The sequence below is a fragment of the Archocentrus centrarchus genome, chromosome 16 (genome assembly GCF_007364275.1).
Source record: "Archocentrus centrarchus isolate MPI-CPG fArcCen1 chromosome 16, fArcCen1, whole genome shotgun sequence".
NCBI classification, from domain to species: domain Eukaryota; kingdom Metazoa; phylum Chordata; class Actinopteri; order Cichliformes; family Cichlidae; genus Archocentrus; species Archocentrus centrarchus.
In genome coordinates, this window is record NC_044361.1 from 9,380,081 (window position 1) to 9,399,985 (window position 19,905).

Below are 19,905 nucleotides of genomic sequence, written 5' to 3' on the forward strand. Positions count from 1 at the left end.
TTTTAAAATAAACTTGGCAATATAGTATATTTTTGTTTTTCCCCCTACTTGTGTGCTTTGCTTCATTTCTAAGGATTGTGTCCCTCTGTAATCTGCAAAAATAAGTGTTTGGTGCCATCTAGTGGTATGACATTTTAACTGACACCTGCCCCCCGCTTTTTTTTTTTTTTTTTTTTTTTTTTAAATTATATGTAAATACCTTGGATACTAACTTTAATGTCAGCTCTGAATAATTTAGAATAAAGAAATATTGGAGTATCCGAGCAGAAACTCCAAATCGTATTTATTTCTCTGTCCTGTCTAGTTAAACTTTTACTGCCCCCCTGTGTTTTGAAAATGCGTCCACTTCCATAGCAACGTGGAGTACCTGTAGTCGCACTGAGAGGTTTGTGGCTGCCTGAGTATGTTCAAGTTTGACTTTCTCAGTAGCCAGTCTAAAAATACTGTCTGACATTTGTATTTTTAAGGGAAGGCATGTGTGGCGTAATCTCAACAGGTAAGTGCAGCACTTTAAAGATACTTCAGCTTCCTCAGATTTTTACAGCTAGTGCTGGTTTGGTAATTTGAGTTTTTCTTTCTTTTTGCACTAAGACTTTCCCCGTCTTTCTGTGAGCAGTTTTGTAAGTAAAAGCTTAGATTGTTAATTTTTGTCCCCCCAGTCTGTGACAGTTTAGAAAGTTTCTATTTATTTTTTCAAGAGTTTTAATGCTTATCTTTACACAGGAGAGCTCTCTGGCCTCTGATGATGTGTTGGCTCACTACTTCAATGATTTCCTAAGTCTGCCGGTAATGTAGGCCTGACGTAGATGTGCAGAAGTTTGAAGCTGTCAAAGCTGCTTCTTACCTTCGAAACCCTCTCCCAGTCTTTCCCAGAGGCTTTGCTCTACAACCAGGAGACGGGGCTGTTTGAGGTGGCGAGTGGAGCAGCAGAGTGTGTCTCCACAGCAATCCGATCAGTCCTTTGCAACAGCAAATCACAGCTCCTCACTGGTGACCCCACACTGCTGGCCAGAATGCCTCCAATAGACAATCATTACACTGTCTGTGTAAGTAGCTGGTAGCAGAATGTATGTGCTATTGGAGAGGAGTAGAAATCTCTGTACTGTAGCTTCAGATGACTGGATTGAGGACCATCTCCCTGACATTCGCAGTGCCTGGACAGAGAGCAAGGAATGCAGTGGATCAAAAGGGAAAGATTGCCCTTTTTCCTTCAAAGTAATTGCTATTATGAATACAGGTACTACAACATTTTAAACCTACTTTAAACATATGCTTTAACACATTTGTTTTGCAGGCAGGATTTCTCTAATTTCTACCTAAATTTACTCTTTATCAAATCCAGACCATTAACATGCTTTCTGTCACAGTTTGACTTTGTTTCCTCCAGTCTGCTTGCTCAATGCTGAACTAGTCAAGTATAGGTCTATTTTTTTTTTTTAACTATATTTTGTATCCTTTAAAGGTCCACTTACATGCAGTGTGATGTCACAATTTTTTTAGTTTCTAAAAAAGTAACTGTTTAAGATAGTTGCCTGCTTCCTACTCTAATTCGATCTGCATCTTTAAAGAAGCCTAAGGGCCACATCTCTACTCAGACTGACCCAAGCTAACAGGAACCATGTTAATTCCACTTCTTAAAAGAATGTTTTTAGGAAAACACATGTTTGTGTATTCTCCAGCCGATGCTGCCTCCTTTCTCTCTGATCTTTCCCAGACTAGCCAAGCTGTTGCTTCAGTGGGACCCAAACCTGTGTATCCACAGAAGGAAAAGCAGTTCAGTTCGGACCACCCTCTCAGCCCCTCAGCTGCGTTGTTCCTTAAAGAAAGGTAATACTAATGCAGTGAATGTCCTGTCCTGGTCGGATTCTCAAAAGAATAGTGCAGCAAAATAAGATGTGTATGCATTTTCAGCTTTTATAGTATGAATACTGTGAATTCTAATGTTTGAGATTAAAAATTCTGTGTCACATGTTTTGCTTTCCTCACATTACAGGGTTTATGAGCATGCACAGCGTTACACATCTAACATCTCTGCAAAAGGAACATATTATTCAAAAAAGTAGTGACTCATCAAGATCTTACTCCAGCTGGTCTGAGCGAGAAAACGTGTGTTCCTTTTCCCCTTCGTCCTCATCAGGTTTCTCCTCTGCTCACTTTAAAAATGGGGAAATTCAGGAACTTAAGAACTCACAAAGAGAGTTGAGCCTCTGCTTCTCTGGGCTGTCAGCAAACGCCCATAAAGAGACATGCCTCAACGAGACCAGTAGCCAGGTATCTCATTCTCCTCAACAGCTGGAGTACCTGGCTGTCCAAGTGACTGAGCAGATGCTTAAAGACGCAGTGGATGTAATGGATGGTCAGACGCAGGCACACACTTTCGAGTGTTTCAACAAGCCAGGAGCCACAGATAGATCCTGTGAATGTAAAGTTATCCAACATTCCAACAGAGAAGGGATGGAGGGGGAGAAAGAGGGAAGTAAAAGTGGCAAGAGGGGGTGTGAATGTGATAAGAAGGATTGGGAGGTGGGGAGCGGAGGTGCAAACCAGGAAGATGTCCTTTATATTTGTTGCCATGGTACCAGTTGCTATAGCAGTAGGCCAGTCTTGGATGAGTTTAGGGAGTTTTTACAAGGAACGCCAGGAGAGAAACTCCTTAATCTCTGGATGGATATAGAGAGACTGAAGGCTACACGGGACAAAGAGCGGAAGAACAGGTAAACACGGCACACCTTTCTTATGCTGCGGCGTGAAGAGTTATAAATGCTCATGTTGTGCACTCGTGCTCGTCTTTTGTTAAGTGTAAGGAATATCAGATGTCATGTGGTATTGTCTCAGGTATTTGGTTCTCATGAGAGGCTGCTACCTGTTGAGCAGCAGTCAGTTCAGCCTGAATATAGAGCTCCTCTCCAGACTGGGACTGACTACTTCCCCCTGCTGGACAGAGGAGAAACTGTGCTCAGTTCAGGCCTGCCTCACTGAGTCTCTGCTCCACTATTGGTGAGATTCACAATGTTTATCTTCTTAATGCCCGAGACTGAGAGTACATTTATGTGTACAGTGTCTAGTGTGCATCCATAAAAATTACCTTTACATTTACTCCTGTAATGCATTTACTGTTTCATTGTCCTACATAATTATTGGCTGTTGTAAACTAGGTGTTCATGTGTGATCATTTTGCTCCAACTCCACAGGGCTCCTCGTTTCGGGACATCTCGGTGCAGGCAGGAAGATCAGACTAACTCCCCTAATGTGGAGCTAGGGACAGAGTTGTGTTACAGCCTTCTTTTGGGCTCACAGCTCAGCTGTTACTCAACAACTACTACTTTCCCACGAACTGACACCTGCTTACCCCAATCTTCCCATACTTTCCGTGCACAGGTAGGTGCATTCAGATAGCTCACTAGGTGTGCATAAGTTTTAAGGCAGGAAATGAAGCCTACAGAAGCAACATGAAACAGCGACAGTGAAACCCACAGAGATGGAGTGCTTCCTCTCTGCTCTGCTTCCTTTTCAGTTGTAGGACATGTCATGAATGCTATAGTTTTAATTTAACTGAATTCACAATCATTCAAGTGAACATTACTATGCTGTAAATTTGTGGTTCTCAAACTTGTTACTTCTTCAGAAGCTGAAAAAGACCACAATTCCCACCCCACACATTTTAAGAATTCATAATAGCTGCTTTGATAGATTTTTGTAGTGACTAAATAATGCACTGTGGGAAAATAGTTTCAGGGCCAGACTACTAAAAATCATCTGCTATCACTACAGCTTAATGTAGCTGTTTAATGCAAATTATTTATGGCATTAAAAGTTTGTACATTGTATTTCATCAGCTGCTGTCGAGCAGAGGTCGATTACAGTGCAGCAGAATAATGGAAAAGATGCTGCAGGCTCTTTGTGTTGAGTCCCATGCTGGCTTATACTTCACACACTTCTGTGAACAGTCTGGAAACCAGGTACAAACAGCTAATGGATGTTAGCAGACTCTTTTAAAGAACATAAGGCAGAAAAAGATGCTCGATGTTATTTAATAGTTTGTCCAGCAGAGCTGTTGTTTACAGTCCTTGACAGTGTTGCACTGTTGTAGAAGATGACTGGTTACGTTGCTTTGTGCTCTTTTTTTTTGTGAAATGCATTGCTGTAATTTTCCTTTATACAGATATACATAGCTTATATTATACTGTGTGGCCCCAGAAATCTGTATCTGTCCATCTAGCCATGTTATGCTTTATTCTATCACTTTAAATTATGGATGTTATAAATTCATATTAATGGATTAAAATAAATGTAAATATAACTCAGCTAAACGGGTTTTATTTTGATGTGTTGAACACTGTTTTCTGCCTTAGCTGTGGGTGAATGCAGTTTACTTCTGGACTGACCTGCAGTACTACCATGAGCTGTTCTACCAGGACGGACTGGATCCCTACAGAGTGCAGAGAGAGGCACAGGTCAACACACGCACACACACACACACACACAGTCCCTGACCTCTAGGTGAAGGAAAACACTAAGCTGTTATCACTTTCTATCAGTTTGTATACACCACAGATTCAAAGATGCACTATGCTACCAAAAGAATTAGGTCATCTGCCTTCACACGCATGTGAACTTGAGTGACATCCATTCTTAATCCATAGGGTTTAATATGATGTCGGTCCACCCTTTGCAGCTATACCAGCTTCAACTCTTCTTGGAAGGCTTTCCACAAGGTTTAGTAGTGTTTATGGGAATTTTTGACCATTCTTCCACAAGCACATTTGCGGCATCCTATCACAGTAGCACGCTGGAATTCCCTGAGCTCCTGAGAGCGACCCATTCTTTCACAAATGTTTGTAGCAGCAGTCTGCATGCCTAGGTGCTTGGTTTCTACACCTGTGGCCAGGGAAGTGACTGGAACACCTGAATTCAATGATTTGGATGGATGAGTGAATACTTTTGGCAACATAGTGTATGACTAATTCATTTAATTTGACATTAATGTCGGCTTTTTAGCTCAGATGTTGCAGTAAAGCAATAAGGAAATGCAACATTTTTTTAAAATAGCAGTTCTTGTGTATAAAATCTTGAGTCAATATGATTAAGTGTACATACTTATATGCCTCTCTCTACTTCAATTTGAGTGCAGTTTCAGTGTCTGTTATCTTACTTATCCTCTAGTATGTTATTGATTCTGGGCATTTTCCAGTCACAAAACTCAAATTTTCTTTATCCAGAAAAATAGCAACACAATATTCCAAACCAGAATAATACAAAATCCAGAGAGATAGAGACCTCAGTTAGAGAGGATGCCAGGAAAAATCACCAATCAGTTAAAGCTGAAGAAATTAAATGTATCAGATTTTCTCTCTCTCTCTCTTTCACTTTCTCTCTCTCTCTCTCTCTCTCTCTCTCTCTCACACACACACACACACACACACACACACACACACACACACACACACACACACACACACACACACACCTGTCTTTGTATGCCTGCTCTGGTAGCTTGCCACTCCCATTCTCCTCTCTGCTTCTCCTTCAGCCCTCTTCACCCCCACCCACTAAGTGGAGAGATTTAAACTCCCATAAAAACAAGTGAGTCAGACCCCCCAGCTTTGAGCCAGTCCAGTCACCCAGAACCACCCAGCCTGACTACAGCTGGCCCAGGGAGGGAAGCAGAGTGTTCTGGTCCAGAATACCTCACAGTGAAACCTATTTTCCTTCAGTTAACCTTCAGTTCACCAGCGCAATGACATTTAGATGATCTTTCCATAGTTCTGTGACCAAAGAGGGTAAATGACTGACATTTATGTGGTGTGAGGGCAGCAGTGATGAGAGATAGTGAGGACTGTGTGTGCGTGAGACAGGAGATGATGATCAAAGCGGTTGTGAAGAGAAATGTTTCTTAAATTCATACATTTTCATGACTCCTCTCCTCTTCTCTCCAGCTCCTTTACTCCACATATGTTTCCAGCTCCGCTAAGAGGAGCATTGGTATAGACGAGGAGTTGAGAGCGGAGGTGTATGCCAGACTGATGCCCGCATTTGAGGAGCTGTTTGACAGCGTTGAGGAACACACGCTGAACATCCTGGTAGACCCATGGACCCTGATGGCCGACAGGGACGGAGAGTCCTTCCAGCAGGTAACCACAGCGCCACATTAGCGCACACTGCTACATAAACTTAGGTTTATTTGGAGAAAATAATTTTCCTTGAATATTTTTGAAGGCTTGATTACACTGAGGCCTAATTAAAGGTGAGATTGTTTTAAAAGTGGATAAGCATCTGTGTTTTGACAAGCAGGAAAGTGAATTTCCCATGTGCCTGCTAATGTTTATGTTGCTGTGTTTAGAAATGCAGAAAGATCAAACCGATCAGGCTTGTTAGTCTGAGGGTAAGGTTTCCTAAGCGGCCTTGTGGATTGGCTTGAGATAGCCGCAACTCAGAAAGTGTCCGTGACGCTGTCCAGTTCAATTTAGCAGCATAAAAGACCAAGAAATGCAGCAAATTCTCACATTTCAGAACCTTTAAACACTGACTGTCAAATATTTCTGACTGAAAAACGACTCGCATTAATAAATCAAAATGTTTAACGATTAGTTTTGTGCATGTGTGTGTGTGTGCGCGCAGGTGTGTGTGCAGGAGGAGGTGCGCTACGTTGACAGCCAGGAATACAGAGAACTCCGGAGTCTGTATGAGGAATCACAGCTGCACATGAAACGGGTCAGATCGGCATCCAGCAGTAATAAGATCTATAAAATGCTTGCGCTGAGAGTTAATAGTCAGTAAACACACCTGCAAGCATGAAACGGCTGTGCAAACACAAATGTGAAAATGTATTGCCTAGTAACAATGTTGATTATCTACTGCTACAAGACTGTTTTACTTGGCACCAATGCATCATTTATAATGATGTCATACTGCTGGTAACCCCCCCCCCAAAAAAACAAACAAAAAAAACAAAAAAACCCCAAATGGTCTTCAGAGTGGCTTCAGAACATCTAGGAGGCACTGTTAAGCACGATTTGCTGTAGAAAAATTATTTGTTTTTACATCACTGAGGATTCTACCTCAGTTTGCATTTTGGAGTGCTCTTGGGCAAGACACCGGACCCCAAAGTGGCCTTTCTTTCACACTGCTTTGCTCCTCCTCTCCTCTTGCTGTATCTCTCCTGCAGGCGGAGCAGTGCAGCTCCATGCTACCTGGTCCATTTATTACACCTTCTACACGCTTCTTAAAGGATTCCCGTACTTCTGACTCTTGGTCCAGTGTGTCTCCAAATTACCGTGGTTACCGTTTAGGTTCCTTACTCTGTCACCGCCATGAGATCGGGCATTTCATGTCTTTTCTACAAAATCAGAATGCCAGGTGAACTGTAGATTTCAGATTTTACCTTAATGTGTATATAAATCTGGGAAATACTGGGAAATGTATATGAAAGCAGCATGGTTGTTCCAAATGGGTTTGCTCTTGTTTAGTATTCATCTGATGTGTTGGCTGGACCTGGAGCAGTACAGGAGGACTCCTCAGGAGGAGAAGGCCATCAGACAGGAGAGGTCAATGTGCATTGCTGCCAGATACCTCAACAGGAAGTACTTCTTTGCCTCTGACAGCCCTGCCACAGCAGAACAACAGAGTGATGTAAGTAAGGTTTCAAAATCATGTTAAACAGTATTCATAAACATACCCATGTTGGTTCAGTAACAACTCCAGAGAATATGAGTTATTGTCAGCTTCTTGGGAAAGTCTTACAGAGACACAGAGGGAGTGGGAACAGGCTGCCCGTGACAAGACTATTCCAAGATGGGATTTGAGCTCCAGCTGAGGATCAGCATCCAGATTTGATAAACAGAGGCTGCTGCAGCTCTCACACAATCCCCCATCTCCCTCCCCGGGACTCCTGCAGACTTGATGCTGACAGCTCTGACAGCGGGGTGTTGGCAGGGACCGGGAGATGAGAGAACATGGTTGGAATTAAAAGGAGAAGAAGAGGAGAATGTTTTGGACCCAGAAAGACAAAGATGATCAGCTCCAGCAACAAGGACAGTAGGATGAAATCTGTCCTGACGTTTATAGTGGGAGATGAGGTTTCTGGGCTCTAAGATGACTCCAGGAGGGTGTGGTGTGTACAGTTAGGATGAGGAGATGGGACACATAGCGGTGAGCCTGGTTTTCTCTTTGGGACCGCAGAGATGGTTGCTCTTTTTTTTGTGTTATAGGACTTTTGGTCTCAGTCTTTGTGGTCTGATGTGATTTTTAACTGTAACAAGATAATCTGTTAGTGTTCAATGAAATTTGTACAACTACCATAAGGAGAGGTTGTAGATGGACATCCATCAGTCTTATTTTTTTAATAAGCAGTTGTTTATTTTTTTAATTGTTTCTCCATTATTTTTGCTAACTATTCATTTACTTATCCCTGGGCAGCTACACACACACACGCACGCACACACACAGAGTGGGTAGAGAGAACTTGTTGACATGAATTCAGCTCTGGTGTCTGATTTTTGTCTCTTGTCATCCTCATCTCATAAATACCATCAGAATAAATATTTGAACCGAGCGTCTGCATTAGAAAGCCAATTCCAGTGGAAGGATCAGGCCTGGCTGCCATTCTTGCACCTCAGTGTTGGTTCTCGTCTGCGTGAGCAGTGTAGAGAGACTGACAGCTTTACTGCTTTGGCCCTTCGTTCTTCAGTCACTCAGTCACAGATTGGCCTCCTTTCATCTGCTCACTCCCACCGTGGTGCCATGACTGGTTCTCATTTCTCAAGCGAGTGTATGCGTGCACGCATGCCTATGTGCGTGCAAAATGAGATGAGAGAAAATATAAAGGAGATATAAAAAGGGAGAGACGGCCAAATCGATGTATGAAGACAGAAAGCAGAGAGAGGGGAGATGGAGAGAACAGAGGGTTTGTGGGAACGATGAAGAGCACAGCGGGAGGCCGAAAAGAGAGTTTTCAGTTGGTTTTTTCCCACCGTGGGCAGCTTGTCTTTCTCTCGTCCACCTCGTCATGTGTTCCTCGTATAGGAATCTGTAGACATGTACGTTCAGTCAGCTTCAGCACATCAAACACACGCAGCCATGTGCCTGCGTTCCCTCATGCTCTCTTCTGTGTGTCTGTGTGCAGATACTGCGTTTGGCAGGTGGGGCTGAGCGTCTGAAGTTAGAGTGCCTCTCAAACCCAGTCGTCGTGGAGATCCAGGACATCGTGAGGACTCATATTGAGACAACATGGCTGCCTCTGTTTCTGTCCACAGCAGAGTTCACTGAGCGACAGAAACACAGAGTGAAGGTGGATGTCCTGTTTTGCATACTTTCCTTTGCAAAAGGCTGCCAGCTAATAATCAACTAATAGACTCTTGCAGGTTACACTGAAGGTCCATAATTTGAGTAAAACAGTGCTTAATAACTGTGGAATTTCTGCACACTGCGAGAGCCAGAGCAGAAGTTAAGTACTCTGATTACATCAGTCGTACATGGAGGACATATTCTTGTGCTCTGACTGGAATTTCTCAGCTAAGGCTGGGAGATCTGCTGTGACCTTTGAAGGCACTTTATATATATTATTTTAGCCTTGCATCTGTTTATTTTCCAGAGTTTCTCCCTTTTGCTGGCTCCTGTTGTGAATAAGAACATGGTCTGTATGATATTCCTGGTAAATAAATGCTACATTGACCCCTGTTGTGGTAAAAATGGGTATTATACAAAAATATGGCCCAGTCATGGTTCAGCTTCAGCTGGCATGTATTCAGGAAAATGCATTGATATTTTAGACAGTCATTAATTTCTGCACATGCTGTTGATAGCTTTAGGTAACTTTAGGAACCTTTTTAGACTATTTTTAAAAACAATAATTTAAAGTAAGTGCCTTTAATACACTTCCAGTATTGCTTAGTCGTCTTGTCATTATTTGCACACATCCAGTCATATAATGTGCTTTCATGATGTCACCAAAATGAGCAGAGCACGCTGAGGTTAATGATGCAGCAGAGAAGTGCCTGTAAGCAAAGTCAAGAAATTTGAGACACTAAATGATTAAGAAAAGTTGGAGAGATTTAGGCCCACTTTGATCTTCTGCCTCAGCTGTAGCTGTACCACGCACACGTGCTTGATTCCAGGAGTATAATGGCCCTGAGAGCAAATTGATATAAGAAGTCAGATGCGCATTAGTGTCATGTGAGCAACCATTAAATGCTGTTACCCTGCAGTCACCCTCTCTCAGGTTGCCTCATCAGGTGGAAACCCATAAACCTGGGATTCTGCTTCATTATGTTATCAGGTTTACTACCTTAAGTCACACTGATCCGCTCATTAATGAGAGGCAGACACAGTTTAGCATTACACTCCGTAGGAGGAGATGAGTGGAAGGTGGAAAAGCTGGTTAAGAGGTGACAAGGAGGACGTTTGAGACAGATGACATCAGGGAACTGAAGAGCTCGCTAAGAAGAGACAGAAGGAAATGAAGCCACAGGGAAGGTTTAAGGTTAAAAAAAAAGGGAGGGAGGGAGAGCTTTGGTTACAGGCAGCGACGAGGAGCAGCAGAGAGGTTTGAGAAGTGTTCAGTGTCCCTCTCGATACTAGTTTATTCACTTTCTGACTTTTGACCTGCTTGCATGTGTGTTTGTTTGTTTGTGTGTGTGTGGTAGGCACAGGCGGGAGGCAGGCTCTCACAGCACGTCCGCCATCGACGCAGGGCGAGGAGAGAAGCCTGGAAGGTAAGGAGAAATCCTCCAGGGAAGCTGGATATTTTAAATGGAGAAAAATAAGGCATTTCCTGGCCTGAAAGCATGCGCGATTTAGTTCATGACTTGGCTTTAAGCACTGGCTTTGTCAAACACCATTTTGGCCTTGGGGGTTAGTTTTCTCAAATTGGATCCAGGATAAATAAGATTAAAGCATCAGCATTACTAACCTTCCTTTAATAGTTTTTGGAGCGATCTCCACGCAGCTCCATTCCCGTCCTCTCATCGCGGGACACAGATATAAAACATGAACATTTCACATTGGAAGCAGGATGATTACAGGAAGAAGTTTTCATACATGATTGTGACCATCATGTTTATGATCATTATGTCATCACTGGCAAATAACAAGTATCATTATCTCAGTATCTGTGAGCTAAGAGTGTAACTCAGAGGTCAACACTGTACTGTATCAGGGTAGGTGGATTTTTTTTTTTTTTGTTAAACCATAGGAGCCATTTTAATCTCCTTAAAAAGATCGACTAACAGCGCATCCCTGATAACCCAAAGAACCCTGTGTCGTGTCTCCCTGCAGGCTGAGGGCTTGTGGATGAGTTCCTCCAAAGAGATCTTGCTGTTCCGACAAATCCTGCTCAACCCCGTCACCTGCCAGCAGTTCCAGGACTTTGTCTACTCGAAGGGAGGCTTCCTGGAGAATGATGTGCTCTTTTGGTTGGAGGTGCAGAGGTACAAGGTAAAAGACACTGAGAGGTTGAGTTGCAGGTGGGTTACATGGTACATGAACCTGCAGATGCCTAGGTTAAAATCTGTTTTGACATCCTGTAAGAACACTATGACCTCTCTAATTAAAGGTCTTTATTAGCCAAACTGCTGCATATTTCTGAGCCAGTATGATTTGAGAGTCTAGCTCTGCTGCTGGCTCTGAAATTAACAATGCCTGACATCCAGTTTAAAGATAAAATAAGAAGCTACCCGTGGACTCCAGCCCCAGTTTTCCCTGTCTCAGTACAAAAATTCCTTGATGATTGCAAACATTTGTGGAACAGTGGGAACACTGTGTTACCTTTTATTCCTCCTCTCCCCGCTCTCTTCTTGCATGCAGGACCTCTGTCATTCCCACAGTGATGATGCCACCATCGAGCAAAAAGTCTCCACTATCATCGGCTGTTTTATCAGCTCCTCCATGCCCCCTGCCCTGCAGATAGATATCCCTCCTGAACAGGCCCAGCACATTCTGGAGAAACGCCACGAGCTGGGCCCTTACATCTTTCGAGAGGCTCAGGTACTCAGTCGCATGTGCGTGCCGAGAATTTAGAGACTTTTTTTTCCCCTCTTGCACGTGTGCTTCATGTTATTTTTCTCTGCCCGTAGATTTCAGTGTTCAATGAATTACTGAAGTTTTGGCCCGAGTTTCAAGAGCTTAGCAGCAGCATTCAAGAGGAGCAACTCATTCCTCTGCTGCAGGAGAAACGAGTCAAATACAGAGACAGAGTAAGGAGACAGAGGAGGAAAGAGGAAGAGGAAGAGAACAACAATGAAAGGAGGGAAGCCCAGGTGAGGAAATGACTAATAAACAACACAAAAATCTGATAGGAAAGAAAAAAAATTAAAAATCTAACCTTTTGTTCAGGATGTGATGGAGAGGCAAGATCCCAGTTTTACAGATGATGATGAGGAGAAGGACAAGGATGATGATGAAGAACAAGAGGAAAGAAGTGAAAAAAAGCAGTCGAGGACACAGAGCAGGGTATTGCTGACGCCCACGCAGACGGTAAGGAGCTGTTATTTGTTTCTCAGGGGGAAAGCATGTAAAGGTAAACATGAGATTCATAAGAAGGAAGCCAAACCAAAAATCAGTGATCTCCCTTTGTGTAAAAGTACAACACATTAAAATAAAACTGCAGTGGAAGTAAATTCCCTGACATCATAAAGTCCAAAGAAGGCCTGGTCAGTCTGGACCACAGAGAAACTCGGTGCTCTAATTGAACCATTTTTCTAATCACATTTGATTGTGACACAATTTCTGGGCATTTGTCTTCAGCTGTCATGGTCCTACTCCAAGTATGTGGCAGGTCTGAAGAGAGAGGAGGTGCTGCTGAGGAGACAGAGCCGATTGGAAAGCACCTTCTCCACAGCCTCAGGTACACACGCATACACGCCCACACCTCCCTTTGTGTCCCTGAACTCAGTGAGACTCCCGTATCCACGGGTTTTGACTGCTACTATTCAGATTAAGTGCAGGAACCCATAACAATGAAATGACATTTTGCCTTTTTCCCACAGTTAAATCCAAGCTGCATTTTCCGAGGCTTTGATATTACCCCGCAGTTGAAGCCAAAGTACTGTCAAACTGACCCCCTCCGCATGTTTGAACTGTCTCATTGGGCAAAAGTTCAGCCAGAACAGCCACTTCAGCCCATCCATTAATTGTCAATGTTCTGTGAAGGAGTCAGTTCCAGGCCATAATGAATGAGGATACATGGAAATGAAGCATGGTGCAAATAGTGTTTTAATGGGATGGTATAGAGGAGAAATGCAGTTAGGAACACAGATGGAGATCATCACTGATGTCTGCAGCAGCCACATATGACCAGTGTGGAGATACAGTCCACACAGCAGAGCTGAAGGAGTGATAAACATAATGTCTAACAGATAAATAACCCGTCTGATTCTTAATGAAATGATGTAAATCCCTGAACACGCTAATGACTGCTGTCATTACTGCGTCTCTCTCTCCCTGCCAGACTCCTCTTCTAACTGCAGCATTAAGTCAGCGAGCAGTAAGCACAGCTACCGGCAGCCTTCGCAGCGCTCCTCTAGAACAAACAGCAAACAGTGTAACAGATACAACAGTGAGTGGATGTAATGTAGAAACACTCTCTCAGCAGCCGTTTTGTCTCAGCATGACAGACTTGGCTTTATTTTTTTTTTTCTCTCCCAAACTGCAGGTGGTGTTAGAGCCTGAAATGACTTCATGCAGCACAACTTTGACAGGTGACGCTGTCATCGGAGCACTCGGAGGCTACTGCGACCTCGATGACGAAGCAGAAGTTGGAGGCAGGCTTCACACGCTGCAAGAATGCGTGACAAACAACTAAGTGTACTACTGAATTTAGATGAAACTCACTGAGGAATGCAAACGTTTGTCATATCTGACTACCGAGGGATGAAATGACACTTCAAATAATTTGATGTGTTTTTAATAAAAAGTTTCTCCATTAATATATTATAGATTTATACATTAAAGGTATTAGATTTAAATCTTCCATAGAGCTCAGTGGTGAAACAATATAAAAGGCAACATGAACATGTTTGCATCACGAGGGAGTGACAAAAACTTTACAAAGAATTATTGTTATTGTCAAACAAATCATCTTTAAACATTTTGGTTTAGCATCTAACATCCATCAACAGGTATATAATATTGCACTTCACATTGGCATGAGACACTGTAAACACGCAGAGCTGCTTGTGCAGTGAACTCTCCCAGATGGGTTAGTTAGAAATGAAACGGATGTGAGTCCTGCTGCCTCTCTGTAACACTGACACACCTCTGATTTGTTTTAGTGTTCACTACAGTATATAATCACTGAAATAGTTTTCCCCACGATTAAACCTGATTCTGATCCCACTAATGTTCTTTGTGACTAAATGATGAGTGTTTTTGTATTAGAAAATATCTTTCAAAGGCAGTTTCTAGGAATTCTAGACACATCTAAGGCATGGGCGACCAGGTGGACACATTTAGCTAGAACCCCCCTGTCCTTCATTTTTTACACAAGGTTCATTTTGCATAAATGAGACAAGTCAAAGTACATGATTTTTTTTTTTACAAAATCATTCAGTCTCAGAAAGCCACAGAGTTTTCATGTCTCAGTGGAATCCAATGTGTAAGGCTTTATTCTTCACCATGGTGAACTTGCTGACAAACACTTTGGCAAAAGTGGGGTCCACCAGGTAGCGATAACATTTGGTGACAGCGGGTGGAGGCTCTGCGAGCGTCACTGGGGGCTGCAGCTGGAGAGAGGCGGCAGATGGGGAAAGAAACTGAGAGGCCCGCGTCACGTAATCCACCAGCCTCCGATACTGCTGCTCAGACAGACGTTCGCGAACACCATCACCCTGAGAGAGAGAGCGCGCACAGATGATTACACTACTGCTCCACCAGCAGAGTTCATCAAGGTTTAGGGAGATTTGTGTGCAGAAAAGCGCACACTGCTGGAAGAAATTGGTGCAGTCACTTAATTAACTGTGGCACAGAATGTCATCACCAGCAATGCAGAAGTTAGATTCTTTGACTTTCACTGTGTGATCACTGCACTGCTCACCTCAGCATCACTGGTTACTGTCTGCTGCTGTAATGTGAGAGTGAGCTCGCCCTGATGTCCTGTCTCCTGCTGACACTCCACCTGGAGGCGGTAAGAGGTTTAACAAGGTTCACTCAGTTGTCAGCAGTTTTTGAGTTGAGTCATGAGACTCTTTGTGTCTGTGAGTTACCTCAGTGATGGGAAAGGCCTGTTGCTGGGTGTCCTCACTGAGGCTGACGACAAAGAGCACCTCGGACGTGAGCAGCAGGCAGCCAGCATGCTCCTGACCTGACCCACTCACGATGGTCACATCCAGGGCCATGTGGAGCTCCGGACGCCCCAGAGACTGCAGCATCTTCCTGCAGTCAGAGAAAGCAGAGAGGAATACACATTATGGAACCAGATTAGAATTGTATGCTAATTCAACACAAACTATAGACACAACCCCTCCTGCATGACATTTGCGTACATATACACACACATAATGAAAGCCTCTATTCAGCCTGCTACCATCAGATATACACTCTACCTATAAACACAAGACCAAACGTATCCGCGTACATCCTGTAATTTACATTTCTACTCATTCTCTGTGTGGTTCCTATTACACACGGGCTCAGCGGGGAAATATGCGAGCAGGAACTGAAGTGTTCAGTCATGTTCCTCTGACAGTGTGTTTACTTTGGAAGGCAGGTGTTCAACGGATTGCAGAGCAGATGTTGAAGCAAACACAGTAGGGACAGTTTAGGTCTGCTCAGTGTTACTTTGCTCAAACAGTCTGACCCCTCAAGTGTCTGGGCTACCTGTTGTAGTAAAAATAATTGATGGACGCCTGATGGAAACCAGTTTGACTTCTCTGCAGCATGAATTAAACCACCAGGGAGCATTATCTCAACATTCGTGTATTTTATATCTGATTTTTTTTTTTAAATCTTCCTCTAACATTAGGACAAAAAATAGCTAAGGCCCTTAAGTGATGAAAACTCAAGTGGAATGTCCTAAAGAAATATTTTAAATTTGGACAACAGCCGACACTGACTGCTATTACATGCAAGTGTTTGATAGCTATGGAAACCAAACTAAATGCGAATAATTCTTCAGAAAATGCCATAAATGCTTTTTTTTTTTTTTCCTGCAGCTCCTGATAACCTTCTGGATACAGAGGCCTCTCATAAATCTTTATGATTATGTTAAATGTTCCAATGAGAACACACTGGAATCTTTGAAACACTAAGATCTGATGCTGTATATACAGCTCCCCGGTACATATTTTTACAATGCGGGAGCCAAAGGTAACCCGCTCTGCAGAACATGCAACCTTTGTAAACTGAGTCTCTCCAAACTACTCAGGCACGCAAAGAAAGGTGTTCCCTCTCCATGTGAAGGCATCGGGAAACATTTCTGGACAGACTCAGAGTTAAACAACAAGAACAATTTCTAGCTGGCGGCTTTTGGCAGAGTGCTTATAAAAACCTTTTAACATGGCTCGATGAGAACAAGGGAGGGCAAGCTGGCTACCATGTGTGGGATCAAGGTCAAACATCTTTCCAGGCTTGTTTGGAGGGAGGGAGGGAGGGAGGGGGAGTAGGTAAAGAACCCACCAAAGTTTTTTTTTTTTTTTTTTTTTTAACAAAACAGCAAAAATGATGAGAGGTAAGGGGGGGGGGGGGGGGGGGGGGGGGGGGGGCAGCATATCCTGGTGAGAATCCAACACAAGCAAAGAAGCAAAGGCGAGAACACATGTCCAACTTTTAAAGAAGTGCCAGGAGGAGTTAACAGGAGTAAAGAGTGGCTGCAGGTCATACCAGACATATTTAAGATGGCTGTTTGGGGCGAGTGCTGACTTTTCTTCGGTAGGCAGGTGGAGCTGTTTGGGAAGCTGCCACAGTCCTGCTCCATGAAGGATCCCTGCAGAAGTCAGGACAATTGGCATCAGTTTACTATCTGATGAGTTTGACAGGACTGTGGAATACATACATGCTTTACATCCTCTATACCCATTTCATATACTGGTAAAAGCAAAAACACTGATTAGGATGATGTATGTATGTCAGTGTGAGTTCATAACCCCTGCGTGTGGTCAGCTTTCTTTCAACCTGCTCTAGCTGTCAGCAGAGCGACGCAGCAGCGAGCCAGTGAAGTCATCAAGTAGTTAAAACAAAGCAATAAAGAATCCAATGAGCTCCATTAATGATGTCACTGCAGTGGTACTCGGCAATGCTGTGCAGCTCTGAGTGGGTGTTTGTGGATCCATGTGTTTCATAACAGAGCACAAATCAGTGGAGTTGATCTGCATATATAACCAGATGATTGGATTTTTTTTTTTTACTGTACATATTGTTAGAGTGAGTGCCAGTGGGTATGCTAGCGTGTGTGTGTCTTTCTGCTGATGATTACGTCTGTGTGCTGTAATCTGTGCAGCTCAGAGGGTCAAGTCGATCAGAGCCAGGCCCTGGGGAGGTATTGCTCTTATATGGAGCTCCTCACCTCATCGGCCGGTCATGTACTGTAGCCAAGACCTGCCAGCAGGCAGCCCAAATCTTCTATCCCCAATAAAAAAAAAAAAAAAAACCCCAGTAACTCCACAGGATTAAAGTGCCTGTATGAAGAAGTGGTTGTGCATATATGAGTAGGCATGTACTATATGTGGACTGTGTGTGCGTCTGTGTGGGTGGGGATCTTTCAGCAGCTCTCTTCTGGGTCCTGGCTTATTAACACTTAGCTGCTGCTGAAGCTGAAAGGAGAGCGATCAGCTGTGCTCTGAGAGCTTGAGGATTTTCCTGAAAAAATAACTAATCCATAAATGTGTTTATTGTTGCTGATAGCGCCTTGGAAAAATGACTTAGCACACAGTCTTTGCTAGTTATGTCTCAATAAATCAATGAGCTCATTTGCAGGACATGATGGGTTGACCGCTCTATTTTTAAAAAGCTATCAACTTTTTACCGTCCCAAAAGTTCTTAAATTACTGGCTGGTGTCCAACTGTGCGGTTTATTCACCTTGCCACACATTTTCTGAAATAGTCTTAAAACAATAATGAATTTATTAAGTATGCTGTTATCTTTGACTACACTGAACTTACCATATCCAGTCTGGGAGACCAGTTCTGCTGCTCCTCCGATGGGCTTGGTAAAGACCCCCACAATGCCTTTCCCCACTCCAGAGATCACCCCTTTGGCTTTGCTACCTGCTGAGCTCTGCATCTCCCAGTTCCTTTGGAAGTTCTGCATGGGCTGGTCCACGATACCTGCTATCGCTCCTGCCAGACAGAAAAACAAAAAATTATTTTTCTTAAATGCACCAAAAGAAAGTGATTACTTATTTTAACTAAATGCAAAATGCTCAATAACTCCAAAACACCTATTTAGGATGAAAATGTGATTTAAAAAAAAATTTCAATTAAGCACAGGAAATAGAGTCTGACATACTGAATATTAGACAAATGAATGGAAATCACACAGGAACTCAGACATGCCTTTACCCTATAGATCATTGACTTTATGTATGACAGAGTGACAGTGAATTATAACCCACTGTTACGCAGAGATGTTTGCAGCTGTTTGGTTTCGGTGCCTATATACTCTGCATAGCTGTGAGTCTGATTTGAGACAGACTTGAGTTTTATTGCCCTCTGGGTGTTTATTGTGTCCCCACTGTGCTGTCTCCACTGCTCTGTGTCATAGCTCTGACCACAGTGTGAGCACCTCTTTGAGCATGTGCCAGTGGGCAGCGTGTTACTGCATATGTACAGAGTGCTGTGAAAAAGTATTTGCCCCCTTCCTGATTTCTTATTTTTTTGGGGATATTTCTAACACTTAAATGTTTTAGATCATCAAACTAATTTTAATATTAGATAAAGATAACCCGAGTAAATACAATGCTTTAAATTTGTTTTTCTAAGACATTCAAAGGTGGACTTGCTGGTTTGTTTTGAATCATTGTCCTGCTTCATAACCCAAGTGTGTTTGAGTTTCAGGACACAAACTGATGGCTGGAAATTCTCCTTCAGGATTTTCTGGTAGAGAGCAGAATTCATGGTTCCTTCAATTAAAGCAAGTCGTCCTGAAGCAGCAAAGCAGCCCCAGACCATCACACTACCACCACCATGTTTGACTGTTGGTGTGAGGTTATTTTTTATGAGATACTGTGTTAGTTTATGCAGATGTAACAGGACTCAAACCTTCCAAAAAGTTCAACTTTTGTCTCGTCAGTCCACAGAATATTTTCCCAAACGTCTCGGGGATCATTAAGATGTTTTTTTGGCAAATGTGAGACGAGCCTTTGTTCTTTCTGGTCAGCAGTGGTTTACACTCTCCCATGGATGCCATTTTTTCCCAGACTCTTTGTTATTGTTGAATCATGAACGCTGACCTTAATTGAGGCAATGGTGGCCTGCAGTTCTTTAGATGTTGTTCTGGGCTCTTCTGTAACCTCCTGGATGAGTCATCGATGCGCTCTTGGAGTAATTTTGGTAGGCTGGCCGCTCCTGGGAAGGTTTGCCACTGTTCCAAGTTTTCTCCATTTGGTTCTCTGGAGTCCCAAAGCATTAGAAACGGTTTTGTAACCCCTTCCAGTCTGATAGATGTCAATGACTTTGTTTCTCAGCTGTTTCTTTAGATCGTAGCTTTTTGAGATCTTTTAGCCTGCTTCACTTTGTCAGGCAGGTTCTATTCAAGTGATTTCTTGATTCAACAGGTCTGGCAGTAATCAGGCCTGGGTGTGGCAAATGAAACTCAAGAGAGGGGGAAATACTTTTTCACAGCACTGTACATTTGATTTGAAATGTAACTATATTCTGGGGTTTCATTTACCATTTGTAGTTTATTCTTTTACTCTAGTACCCACACTGTCAGTGCACTGCTTCATGAGCTTCAAAAACTATGATTTATACTGTGATGTT

At 43.0% G+C, this 19,905-nt stretch overlaps 2 protein-coding genes across 6 annotated transcripts in view; one reads left to right on the forward strand and one right to left on the reverse strand.

Moving 5' to 3' along the window:
* Positions 1-340: 340 nt before the first annotated feature.
* On the forward strand, positions 341-13,785 carry rgs22 (regulator of G protein signaling 22). 4 transcript variants are annotated; one of them, XM_030749246.1, is made up of 25 exons: positions 355-385; positions 468-496; positions 592-620; positions 724-786; positions 864-1,046; positions 1,152-1,237; positions 1,715-1,827; positions 1,994-2,714; positions 2,836-2,997; positions 3,192-3,378; positions 3,837-3,959; positions 4,353-4,454; positions 5,937-6,131; positions 6,619-6,711; positions 7,166-7,356; positions 7,467-7,629; positions 9,122-9,286; positions 10,641-10,709; positions 11,272-11,430; positions 11,800-11,979; positions 12,069-12,251; positions 12,328-12,468; positions 12,739-12,838; positions 13,442-13,549; positions 13,643-13,754. In XM_030749246.1, exons 2-25 carry the CDS (start codon positions 475-477, stop codon positions 13,660-13,662), a joined length of 3,558 nt encoding a protein of 1,185 aa, XP_030605106.1. In that variant the 5' UTR covers positions 355-385; positions 468-474; the 3' UTR covers positions 13,663-13,754. The 4 variants fall into 4 exon arrangements, with proteins under 4 accessions (XP_030605107.1, XP_030605109.1, XP_030605106.1 ...); XM_030749247.1 differs by having other exon boundaries at positions 341-496; positions 13,646-13,785; XM_030749249.1 differs by lacking the exon at positions 592-620 and having other exon boundaries at positions 341-496.
* Positions 13,786-14,312: 527 nt separating this feature from the next.
* vps13b (vacuolar protein sorting 13 homolog B) overlaps positions 14,313-19,905 on the reverse strand; it is a 313,875-nt gene continuing 308,282 nt past the window's right edge. For both annotated transcript variants that reach the window (XM_030749245.1, XM_030749244.1), the window contains exons 64-68: positions 18,088-18,264; positions 16,810-16,912; positions 15,195-15,363; positions 15,026-15,106; positions 14,313-14,819 (exon numbers count right to left, since the gene is read on the reverse strand). In XM_030749245.1, the coding sequence (XP_030605105.1) occupies positions 14,571-14,819; positions 15,026-15,106; positions 15,195-15,363; positions 16,810-16,912; positions 18,088-18,264 (779 nt within the window). In that variant the 3' untranslated portion in view covers positions 14,313-14,570. The remainder of the gene's footprint in view (positions 14,820-15,025; positions 15,107-15,194; positions 15,364-16,809; positions 16,913-18,087; positions 18,265-19,905) is intronic.

What these genes read in the sequence shown, in the direction of transcription:
- rgs22 (XM_030749246.1), top strand. Translation starts at nt 475, where the DNA reads ATGTGTGGCGTAATCTCAACAG. An exon ending in GAGTCTCTGCTCCACTATTG is followed by an intron (nt 2,998 to 3,191) that starts GTGAGATTCACA and finishes CCAACTCCACAG; the next exon opens with GGCTCCTCGTTTCGGGACAT. An exon ending in CAGCAGAACAACAGAGTGAT is followed by an intron (nt 7,630 to 9,121) that starts GTAAGTAAGGTT and finishes GTCTGTGTGCAG; the next exon opens with ATACTGCGTTTGGCAGGTGG.